We start from the raw sequence: 12,407 nt of genomic DNA on the forward strand, positions 1-12,407 counted from the left end.
GTCCAGCTCCTCAATATTTACATAGATGTGCGGTAAGGAGAAGCTCAGAATAAACACAACTCCCCTCTAATCTCACACTAACCAGATGAGCAAACATGTGTGGCCTCTAATCTCTGGACCATTTGTAGAGAACAAGAGATATGCAGGAAGCACCATGCAAGGTGGCAATCATTTTACCCATCACTTTGCACTGACTAAACATCTCAGAAACCTCAGGCGGGCCTCTGGAATAGTGGGAAGGTCTAATAGAAAGAAAATTATTAGGTAAGACCTAATTTCTCCTTTCATTACATAGCTTCCCACTATTACTGAACCCGTGGGATGTTGAAAAGCAATCCCTAGAGTGGGTGAGATCTTCCCTGAGGACCGAAGCCTCACAACTGACTTCTGAGCATGCCACAGCTACCCTGTGTTTGGCTGCGAACCTGCAGAAGACCCCAATCCAGCAGTCAAATCAAGCCTGTGTACCACAGCCAATCAGGGGCTATGAGAATTATTCAACCCTAGTGCAATGCAATCCTTTTCAAACACGTGGCCTACCACTGGCCAAGGAGGGAAGACATCTACTGCTAGGGCTGCAGTAGGGCATGGATCCCCATCATGCCTGGTTCTTTCCAAGAACTTGGGCACTTTGGCATTTCTTTGTCTATCAAGTCCAGACGTGGAAAACCCCATCAGTCCACTATCAGCTGAAAACCCTGGCTGATAGTTCCCATTCTCCCTGGTCCAAGGAGTGCCTGCTGAGAAAGTCCACTTCCACATTCAAGATCACGAAGTGAGCTGCTGACAAAGCACAGATTTTTCTCTATTCAACCCATGAGGGATGCCGCCTCCACTATCATTGGACTGTAGGTCCCACCTTGCTTGCTGATGTAACCCACCGCCACTGCATTGTCGGAGAAAACTTGGACTGAGGCTCCTGCCAGAAAGGGAGCAAAGTCATGTAAGGAATTCCATACTGCTCTGAGCTCCAATTTATCGACCATCCTGTTCCGTCCAGGTGCTCTGTGCCAGAAGGAACTTGTAACGAGCTCCCCAACCTAACTTGCTGGTTTCTACCGTCACCACCTCCCAATGTGTTATCAGAAAGGGAGCTCCAACACTCAAATTCCTGGGCGACAACCACCATTGCCTACTCTGTCCGGCAATCAGCATCCAAGAAGATGAAGGTCGTACTTTGTGACACCACAGACCAGCAGCAGAGAAGAAATTCCTGTAATGGCTACATATGAGCCCTTGCCCACTGCATCACTTCCACTGATGCTGTCATTGACTCCAGAACCTGGACGTAATTCCAGACCTGGGCCTGCTTTGACTGAGAAGATGAATCTGCTGAACCAGCTTCGACTTCCTGTAATCCGTGAGCTAGATACTCTCCCATGCTGTGTCGAATAGAATGCCCAGATACTCCAGTGTCTGAACTGGAGTTAGTTTGCTCTTCTCAAAATTGATCACCCAACCTAACTGCAGAAGATGGACAACTTTTCCGTCACCGCCACACTATCCAAATAGGATGATGTACAAACGAGCCAGTTGAGATACATGTGAACTTTTCCTTGTCACCAAAGGAAGGCCGCCACAATAACCCTTGGTAAATGTTCTTGGAGCCGTGGCAAGACCAAAGGGCAAAGCCCTGAACTGGACGTTATAGACCAGCATCAGAAAACACTGAAACCTCCGATGTGGCAGCCATATGTATATATGCGAGTACACCTCCTTGAGACAGAGGGTGGTAAGAAATTCTCTTGCTTGAACCGAGGCTAACAACTGCTCTTAGTGTCTCCAGGTGAAAGCGGAAGACAGTGGTTTAGACCTTTGAGATCTAAGATTGGAGTATCTGATTGTCCCCGTTTGGCCTGGGGAACTGGAACAATGGCCCAGATTGCCAGAAAGAAATATACGGTGGCCTGAACCTCGACCACCTTGGTTCCCTTTCAACAAGGAGGCTGCAAGAAGAGAGGACCAGTTGGGTGGGAGTAACCTTTTGTAAGAATATCCAGAACCCACTGGTCTGACGTGATTTTGGTCCACTCCTCCCAAAACTCCTGAAGACATCTTTCCACTGGAGGAGTGGACCAGCCTCACATCATTGCAAAGCTCGGGCACTGACTTGAGAGGAGGACTTCCTGTCCACATAAAAGAAGACTGATGTGCCTGAATCGGGTACTTCCGACCATATTGCTGACGACCAGGTGGGTACAATCTGCTGTCTCGAACTCGAGAGCCCCCTGAAGATGAATGACCAGAGCCTTTTGGCTTATCCTGCAGCAACTGCTGAGGTTTAAAGTTTCCCCTAGTTCTTTCACCAAGTTACCGAGATCTCTAATCAGCCACTTGCCTGAAAGGGTGGTTTAGCTAGATATGATTGACACTGCATCTGCTGCCCAATGGCAAAACCAGAGTTGCCAATGTCAGTCATAACACGTCACAAATAGCATCTGCCAAGAAGGCTGACCCCACTTCCAGCTAGGTGTTATAGTGCCCACCTTGTGCTACCCACTGCTGGTGCCACTTCAGGCATGGTCTTGCCATGAACAAGCTGCACACTGTGTTCTTAAAGGCTCAAAGCGGTTTGTTACAGTGAGCCTTTTAGCTTCCTATCCTGTAGGTCTTTAGGGTAATGCCCCCTTCCACCGGCAAGGTAGTCTTCTTAGTCACCACCGTAACCATGAGTCCACCCTGGGAAGCTGCAATGTATTTTTCTCCTCCAGAACTAACAGGTAGAGGCGAGTCATGGCTCTTCCCATCTTCCCACTCTCAGTCCTGTGTCTGGTGAGACCCATTCTGATGTAATCAGGTCCTGAATGCATGCATTCAGAAAGCCTTAGAAGCACCTCTAAGCCCCCCCCCCCCCCATGAGTGACAAAGATGAACTGCTGACACTGACGCAGAAGGCTTCTCAATGGAAAGCACTGCCAGTGCCTCAGAAATAAGAGTACTGATCATCCCCCTTCTCAGGAGGGAGCTCTCCCCCTTGTAAATGGCTCCTTCAATAATGGCCCCTCTGAATAGACCAAGGCCACATCAAATAAGGAGAAGAAGCAGAGATCTGCCCGCTCCTGGAGGTCTAAGCAAGATCTCTTAGGAGCTGGAGGGTAAGCGGGGCGAGAAACAAGCACCTTGCAGCAACCCTGTCCCTGCTTCAGTAAATAGGTCAGGCTTAACAGCAATATAAACTTTGGAGAAAACAAAGATCCCGATGCAGCTGAATGCTCTGTTGGGCTCCAAGGCTGTAAAATAGCAGCTGTGATCTGCATGTGATCAGACACATGCTGCTCCTCACTGCCAGTCGGCCCCAACAAAAGGTGCCCGTTCCCACGCTCTCCTGCATGAAACTAAACACTGGCCCTGATGGAAAGCTTGAAAATTCCAGCATATGTGGATGCAGCACCAAATCCGAAAGTGTGCTGCCACCAATCATTTCTAGTGCACCCCATGAGAGTCCTGGTTTCAATGCACACCAATGCCCTGATACTAGGCAGTGGATCCCACAGCAGGAACACTACTTAACTGCCTCCGACGGAGTATCATTCACCCTGTCACAGACACAGCACAACATGTCCTAAGTGGCAAGTCAGGATCCCTCCCTGCATCAAGTAGAACCTGCAGTTCTGAGTCAAACTTTAGTCGAACTTCCCACTGCCGGCTGTTCCTCCCAAGCTCGGTCTCTACAAGTTTTACCACAGATGAGAAAGGCTCAGGATTGATACTCTGTCCCACCTCTTTCTTTTTTTTTTTTTTTTAATGGTTGTGCTGGGAAAGAAGAGCTCCACTGGAAACAGGGGCAAGGGGAAGGGAGGGAAGAAGTAAATTCGCAGGGCACCAAAGACAGGGATCTGAAGACCTCCAGATATGACTCCGCAGACTCAAGCTACACACGCAGCTCAAATGGGGATCAGATGACCAACTGAACAGGAGCAAAGCACTCAGAACTAGAGGCTGAAAAGTATATCTAGTCACCTGCTGGAGATACAAAATACTGAGGAGATGAACTGGATACTGAGAGAGACACGTCTCAGCTCAATTTTCAGTTCTTCATCTCTTCCTACTGGTTGATGGACAACTTTCCCCACAGGTTCTAGAATAGTGAGAAGCTACGTAACAGTAGCTGTAAACTATAGTATTCCAGCAGCCCAGTACACAGAGAAAGCACCAGGATGCTACCTGAACATTAAATGACCCACACACTACTATTACTATTATTATTTTACAAATGTTTGTATTACTAGAGCAATGCAAAGCTAATTTAACTATGCATTCCAAATCTCTAGGATGTCACTGTAGCACAGCTTTCTATATGACACCCTATTAGAAATGGTTATTACTAACATGCACGTGCATACAAGGTTTTCAACTGTAGGCCACAATCAGAAACCCATATTTGTGTAGGCCACATGAATTTTACTGTTTTTAGCATGATTGACACTCATCACAATTTGTGTAATCTCTTCTGAAGTTGTCCCTATATATAAAAAAAAGAAAACCTTACTCTAAAATAAAAACACCCACACAAAAAAAAACAAACTCAAATTGCAAGAAACTTTTTTTTCTTTTGTGAGAACGATTTTCAAAAAGAATCTGAACAGAATACTGCAGCTAGTAATTCTTCACCTAGTTTTAATGTGTCCAATATCTCTTAAATAGAGTGCCAGCTAAAAATTACCTTTTGAGAGAACCCTTGTATTTGGCACTGGATATGGCAGGAATCAGAGTGCCAAAGACAACACTATGGCCTTATGGTTTCATTGGGGGGGGGGGGGGGGGGCATCAAGATCTACACTTAACATGGTATCCTGATGTTAAAAGTTAGGCATCAGTATTCTTGAGCAAGACATTATCTGGAACGCACTATCCGCCTTTAATCCAGTCCTATGGCCTCATTCCAACTGAAACAGTTAAAGAAATGAAATTGAAATCTAAAAGGGAACTCATGTCACTGCCAAAGTAAGTCAATTTTTATTTTGTTTTACCTCATTCATCACAGTGTCTGCTCCTATGATGTAATCACTGTGAGGTCTAAGACCTGCCAGAGCAGCTGGAGAGTTTGGTTCCACCTCCTAATTTTATTTTAAGCAAAAGGAAACAGAGAAAGACTTATCAAAAATTAAAGAATACAAGCTTATGTTTTTGAATTTTGCAATGCATATACTAAACATTTAACTAGATCTGGACACAAAATTCACAATGATAAAACAAGTAGATTTTTAAGATCAACAGCAGCAGTATACCATATGTCTTAAGTCGTTAGATTGCATTTAACTGATAAATGCAAAAATCTTCAAAGCATACTGAATAAAAGCACTCCAACTTTTCATTTCACTCCCTCTTGTCTAAGGTGATGTTACCCTTGGACCCCAAGAAAGTAATAAATGACAGCCCTGCAAATGACAGGAATGAGTATTCCTCATTGAACTGGTAGATGTATGTAGCCTACCTACCAATACATGCCAGACATTTTCATTGGCACCATCAAAACTGCAGAACCGAATACTGACACCCAGCAAACCCTGTCCACCCCATAAGTTACTGGGTGTGACCGAGGTCTCTCGCAGTTCCAGTGTTTTGCTGCTGTATACCACCATTTTTATTGGCTTCTCAACATTGGCTTTTAGTAGGTCCTTCAATGTGTCATTGTCTTTATTCTGTAAATTTAGAAAGAAATTATTATCAGCAACTCTCCTTAAATGTAAAGGCTTCAAAAACAGATGTATTTTGCCATAATAGGCAAAGTAAAACTAGTTCTGATGTGGCTTCTAGTCTCCTAATAAGGTTGCAGGAAGAGTTTTAAGTTCCTTCATACAGGTTAAACTAATTTCTTGGGGTTCCCCCCCACCCCCAAAAAAAAGCTTACCGAACACAGAGAAGACACACGGTGACCCATGAGCAATATAACACTTGGCAATCCAAAAAGATGAAGACTATGTTGAGGCCTACCAATGCTAAGATGAGAAGCTTTATATTGCTTAAAAGAACAAAGCCAAAACAATTCAGATATCTAAATCACACTTTTTTTTTTTTTTAGAAATAAGGGAAATACAGCAGCAGCAAAGTCTATCAAAATCACTCTTGACTGCAAAAATTACTTACCAGTCTTGAACCATTAATAGACACAATAAAATCGAAGAAAGGTTCCAACCCAGCTCTGTGTCCTGGCGAGTTATCTTGTACCTATAGAGACAAAAAGTACCATAAACAGTCTTGGAATGAACTATCACCTGGAACTGAAAACACCACCCCCTCCCCATTATGCTTAAAACTCATTTTATTAAACATTTATACTGGTAAACTAGGTTTAAAAATTAATAAAATTCAGACTGTCAGTTCTTTAAAAATGAAAGCTTACAAGTGTTCAAACAAGTTCTCAGAGATTCCTTCTAGAAAGACCTCCTCTTCTGCCAAGGAAAAGCTTTCTACTAAATACGCTGCAATTAACATTAGAGTAAAGCTCCATAGTCTTGACTGATAGGTTTTTTTCCTAATACTTTCTAAAGCTTTCATAAAATTAAAGAAATAGTGGAAATTCTACAACACACAAAATGGCTAAACAGGGTTTTCAGGATGTTGCCAGTGAACATAAATATCTCAGAAATGAGCTGTGTATTACACAATCATTTGTATGAATTGTTACTATCAGCTCCACTATTGTCCTCAGCAAACAAATAAGCCTATTCAAGTCCTAGCTGTAATGCATAACAATAGAGAATCACTCATGGTGGCAGAAGCCCAATATCTCTCTGGTATTATACTGGTAAAAATGAGCAGCCAAACTTTGGCACCAGGCGCTCATCGTGAACTAAAGGAGCCCATCTTCTTCTGACCCAGTATGGCAATACTTATAATCAGAACTAGGTCAAATTGTAAACCTAACACAGTAACAGTAAATGACAGCAGATAAAGACCTGGCTAATCCAGTCTACCCAACATGGCAGCCAGAGCCATATCGTCACTCAGTGAAGGTTACCTTTTGACTGAATGCCGGCATCACAACCTGGGCAGCTGACAATTTGTTATCATGCCTATTACATATAGGCAGTTCTGTTATCATGCCACAATATCATACCTTGAAACACCTCACGTGGTCAAACAAATTCCAAGGGCCCCCCCTTCCCCCGGGTAAATCCAGACAAATGGTAACCCTAGTACTGAAGGAACTTAGGGAAGTTCTAACAGCTCCACTGGCTGACCTTTTCATTGCTTCTCTAGAGTCAGGACTGGTCCCAGAGGACTGGAGCACAGCATATGTGGTCCCTCTCCACAGTAAAGCGGAGGTTGGAAACTACAGGCCGGTAAGGGACTTCTCCGTTTTAAAAGCATTTCCATTAATTTACTTACAACAGAATAGTAAAGTTTTTGGAATCCAGGACTATGTTCGTGAGGAGCTGGTTAAACTAAAGGTGGACAAAACGATGGGGAAGGATGGCATACATCTGAGGGTACTGAAGGAACTTAGGGAAGTTCTAGTAGCTCCAATGGTTGACCTTTTCAATGCTTTTCTAGAATTGGGAGTGGTGTCGGAGGACTGAAGAGCAGATATGGTCCTTTCTCCACAAAAGTGGAAGTAGAGAGGAGGTTGGGAACTACAGACAAGTAAGACTGACTTCTGTGGTAATATAAAGTGTTGGAATCCAATGGATTACAGGACTTTAGGCAACACGGTTTCAAAAGAGGCAGGTCTTGTCAGACAAATCTGATTAATTTCTTTGACTGGGTGACCAGAGAGTTGGAATCGAGGGAGAGATCTAGATGTGGTGTATTCAGATTTTAGCAAAGCCTTTGACACAGTTCCGAATAGACAACTAATAAATAAACTGAGTGCCCTCAGTTTGGGCCCTAAAGTTACTGAAAAGTTTCAAGTTTATTTAAAATGTACTATCCCACCCTACCGGAAATCTTCACACCAGCTTACAATCTAATCAACAAAAAGGAAAAAAGGAGAGGACTGACAGTACAAGACATGAAGAGAGGGTGCGGGGGGGGGGGGGGGGGGGGGGGGGTTGAACTACAAGTCAGATAGGACAGTGGGTAGGAAAGTACATCATATGCATTCAAGGATCAACCCAGAGGATTCACAACGATAGAAAAGGGGGGCTAACAGAACATACCTTTGAACAAAAAGTCTTAAGATAGGTCTTGAACTTGTCCAAGGTGGTCTGTAAATGAACAGGAGGTGGGAGAGAATTTTATAACTGAGGTTCCTGAACAGAAAAAATAGAATGTCACGTGTGTTCATGAACTCTCTCACGGTAACTTGGAACCACTAACTGGTTTTGATGAGCTGATCTAAGAGATCAGGCTGGACTGTAAGGAATAAGGTAATGTGAAAGTTAGGAACTGGTTGAGTGGAAGGCAACAGAGGGTAGTGGTAAATGGGAGCTCATTCTACGGAAAAGGATGTTACCAGTGGTGTGGTGCAAGGTTCGGTTCTTGGAACTTTTTTTTTTTTTTACATTTTTGTAAGCATATTGCTGAAGGGCTGTCTGGTAAGGTTTGCCTCTTTGTCGATGATACCAAAATTGAAATAGGGTAGACACTGATGGTGTGGATAACAAAGGGAAGGACTTAGCAAAGCTAGAGGAACAGTCTGAAATTTGGCAGCTTAGATTTAATGCTAAACATGCAGGGTCCTGCATTTAGGCTGCAAAAACCCAAGGGAATGGTACAGTTTAGGGGGGTGAAGAACTTTTGTGCACGAAAGAGTGGTACTTGGGTGTGATCGTACATGATGATCTTAAAGTGGCTAAACAGATAGAAAAGGCTAGAAGGATGCTTGGATGCACAGGAAGAGGAATAGCCAATAGAAAAAAAAGGATGCTTGGATGCACAGGGAGAGGAATAGCCAATAGAAAAAAAAGGAGGTGATGATGCACCTGTATAAGACTCTGTTGAGACCTCATTTAAAACACTGTGTACAATTCTGGAGATTGCACCTTCAAAAAGATAAGCAGGATGGAGTCAGTCTAGAGGATGGCTACTAAAATGGTCAGTGGTGAAAGGGGATAGACTCGGAAGTAATCTGAGGAAAAGCGAAGATACTTACCTGTAGCTGGTATTCTCAGAGGACAGCAGGCTGCTTGTTCTCACAATTGGGTCGTCATCCATGGCGGCCCAGGAACTGGAAAGAAATTTTGCCAGCAAAAATAAAGACTTTCGGGAACTTTCCGTTGCGCGAGCAGGACGGACCGCACATGAGCGAACAACTTCCCGCCCGCCGCACGAGCGTGTCTCCTTAGTTTAATCAAAAAGCATATAAACAAGAAACAACCATAACAACAGCTCCAAAGGGGAGGAGGGCGGGTTTGTGAGAACACTCAGCCTGCTGTCCTCGGAGAATACCAGCTACAGGTAAGTATCTTCGCTTTCTCCGAGGACAAGCAGGCTGCTTGTTCTCACAATTGGGGTATCCCTAGCATCCAGGCTCACCCAAAACAATGAACATTGGTCAATTGGGACTCGCAACGGCGAGGACATAACAGATTGATGACCTAAAACCAAAATGAACTAACAGAATGCAGCCTGGAACAGAATCAAAATGGGCCTAGGAGGATGGAGTTGGATTCTAAACCCCAAACAGATTCTGCAGTACCACCTGCCCAAACCGACTGTCGCGTCGGGTATCTTGCTGAAGGAAGTAGTGAGATGTGAATGTGTGGACTAATGACCATGTCGCAGCATTGCAAATCTCTTCAATGGAGGCCGACTAAGTGGGCCACTTACGCAGCCATGGCTCTAACATTATGAGCAGTGACGTGACCCTGTAAGGTCAGCCCAACTTGGGCATAAGTGAAAGAAATGCAATCTGCTAGCCAACTGGAGATTGTGCGTTTTCCGATGGCAACTCCTCTCCTGTTTGGATTGAAAGAAAACAACTGGGCGGACTGTCTGAAGGGCTTCGTCCGCTCCATGTAAAAGGCCAATGCTCTCTTGCAGTCCAAGGTATGCAAACTGCTTTCACCAGGGCGGGTATGAGGATGGGGAAAAAATGTTGGCAAGACAATTGACTGGTTCAGATGGAACTCCGACACCACCTTTGGCAGGAACTTATGGTGTGTGTGGAGGACTACTCTGTTGTGATGAAATTTGATATAAGGTACATGAACTACCAAGGCCTGAAGCTCACTGACTCTATGAGCTGAAGTAACAGCCACCAAGAAAACGACCTGCCAGGTCAAGTACTTCAGATGGCAGGAATTCAGTGGCTCAAAAGGAGCTTTCATCAGCTGGGTGAGGACGACGTTGAGATCCCATGACACTGGTGGAGGTTTAACTGGGGGCTTTGACAAAAGCAAACCTCATGAAGCGAACAACTAAAGGTTGTCTTGAAATAGGCTTACCCTCTACACGGCAATGATAGGCACTAATCGCACTAAGGTGAACTTTTACAGAGTTGGTCTTGACACTAGACTCTGACAAGTGTAGAAGGTATTCAAGCAGGGTCTGTATAGGACAAGGAGGAGGATCTAGGGCCTTGCTGTCACACCAGACGGCAAACCTCCTCCATCCGAAAGAGTAATGCTTCTTTGTGGAATCTTTCCTGGAAGCCAGCAAGACTCTGAAGACACCCTCTGAAAGACCCAAGGAGGCGAATTCTAAGCCCTCAACATCCAGGCCGTGAGAGCCAGAGACTGGAGGTTGGGATGTAGAAGCAACCCCTCGTTCTGAGTGATGAGGGTTGGAAAACACGCCAATCTCCACGGTTCTTCGGAGGACAGCTGAAGAAGAGGAAACCAAATCTGATACGGCCAGAAGGGTGCAATCATAATCATGGCTCCGCAGTCTTGCTTGAGTTTCAGCAAAGTCTTCCCTACTAGAGGTATGGGAGGACACGCATACAGGAGGCCTGTTCCCCAATAAAGGAGGAAGGCATCTGACGCTAATCTGTCGTGGGCCTGCAGCCTGGAACAGAACTGAGGAACTTTGTGATTGATCTGAGTGGCAAAAAGATCCAGAGGGGGTGCCCCACACTCGGAAGATATTGCGGACTACGCCCATGTTCAGTGACCACTTGTGAGGTTGCATTATCTTTCTCAGCCTGTTGGCCAGACTGTTGATTACGCCTGCCAGATAAGTGGCTTGGAGAAACATGCCATGACAGCGTGCCCAAAGCCACATCTGGACGGCTTCCTGACACAGAGGGTGAGATCCGGTGCCCCCCCCCCCCCCCCCCCCCCGCTTGTTGGTGCAGTACATGGCAACCTGATTGTCTGTCTGAATTAAGATTACTTGGTTGGACAGTCGATCTCTGAAAGCTTTTAGAGCGTTCCAGATCGCTCTTAATTCCAGGAGGTTGATCTGCAGACCTTTTTCCTGAAAGGACCAAGCTCCTTGAGTGTGAAGCCCATCTACATGAGCCCCCCACCCCAGGAGGGATGCATCCGTCGTCAGCTCTTTTTGTGGCTGAGGAATTTGGAATGGACATCCCAAGGTCAAATTGGGCCGAATCGCCCACCACTGCAAGGAATTCCGAAAGTCGGTGGACAGTTGGATCACATCCTCTAGACTGCCCGCAGCTTGATACCACTGGGAAGCTAGGGCCCACTGAGCTGATCTCATGTGTAGACGTGCCATGGGAGTCACGTGAACTGTGGAGGCCATGTGACCCAGAAGTCTCAACATCTGACGAGCCGTGATCTGTTGAGACACTCGAACCGTAGACACTAGGGACTCTCGCTCCTCCCATTCCCCGTTCTGTAAAACGTACCAAACCCCAGACTTGGCTGACCTCTAGAATCCGCTACCTACATTCCTGTGCCTGCTCTGCCGAATGCCTTTGGCTGAAATCCCGTGCCCATGCTGACTTCATACATTTCAAATTCTTGCTGACCTCCTTCTAGTCTGCTCTTTTACTTGCCAAACAGGACTATTACATCCAGTTGACAAATTCTCTTGGCTCAAACCCTCGACGTCTCTTTGCCACACTGAACTCTCTCCTCAAAGTGCCTTCACCTCCAACCCCCCCTTCACTTTCCCCCCCCCAGACTCTGGGTGAGTACTTTCATGATAAGGTTCACAAGAGTAAACTTGAATTCTCAACCAGGTCCCCTCCACCTCTCCTTCCCTTAGTCCATTCTCTCAACCCTCCAACCCCTGCCTCCTTTTCTGAAATCACTGAAGAGGAAACTACACATCTTATTTCCTCCTCGAAACTAACTACCTGTTCCTCTGATCCTATTCCCACCCATTTACTTAACATTATCTCTCCTACTGTCATTCCTTTTATCTCTCCTACTGTCATCCCTTTACCTGTCATATCCTCAATCTTTCACTGTCCACTGCAACTGTTCCTGATGCCTTCAAACATGCCATAGTCACAACACTCCTTAAAAAACCTTTATTGGACCCTACCTGTCCTTCCAACTATCGCCCCATCTTCCTCCTCCCTTTCCTATCCAAGATACTTGAACGTGCTT

The 12,407-nt window shown here is 45.3% G+C and overlaps 1 protein-coding gene across 1 annotated transcript in view; it reads right to left on the reverse strand.

Moving 5' to 3' along the window:
- The window catches only part of GORASP2 (golgi reassembly stacking protein 2), a 60,390-nt gene that overhangs the window by 38,142 nt on the left and 9,841 nt on the right, over positions 1-12,407 (reverse strand). Inside the window, exons 2-4 of the mRNA XM_030208921.1 lie at positions 6,088-6,168; positions 5,439-5,642; positions 4,971-5,057 (exon numbers count right to left, since the gene is read on the reverse strand). Coding sequence (XP_030064781.1) covers positions 4,971-5,057; positions 5,439-5,642; positions 6,088-6,168 — 372 coding nt within the window. The remainder of the gene's footprint in view (positions 1-4,970; positions 5,058-5,438; positions 5,643-6,087; positions 6,169-12,407) is intronic.

Source organism: Microcaecilia unicolor, chromosome 7 (genome assembly GCF_901765095.1).
Source record: "Microcaecilia unicolor chromosome 7, aMicUni1.1, whole genome shotgun sequence".
Taxonomy (NCBI): Eukaryota; Metazoa; Chordata; class Amphibia; order Gymnophiona; family Siphonopidae; genus Microcaecilia; species Microcaecilia unicolor.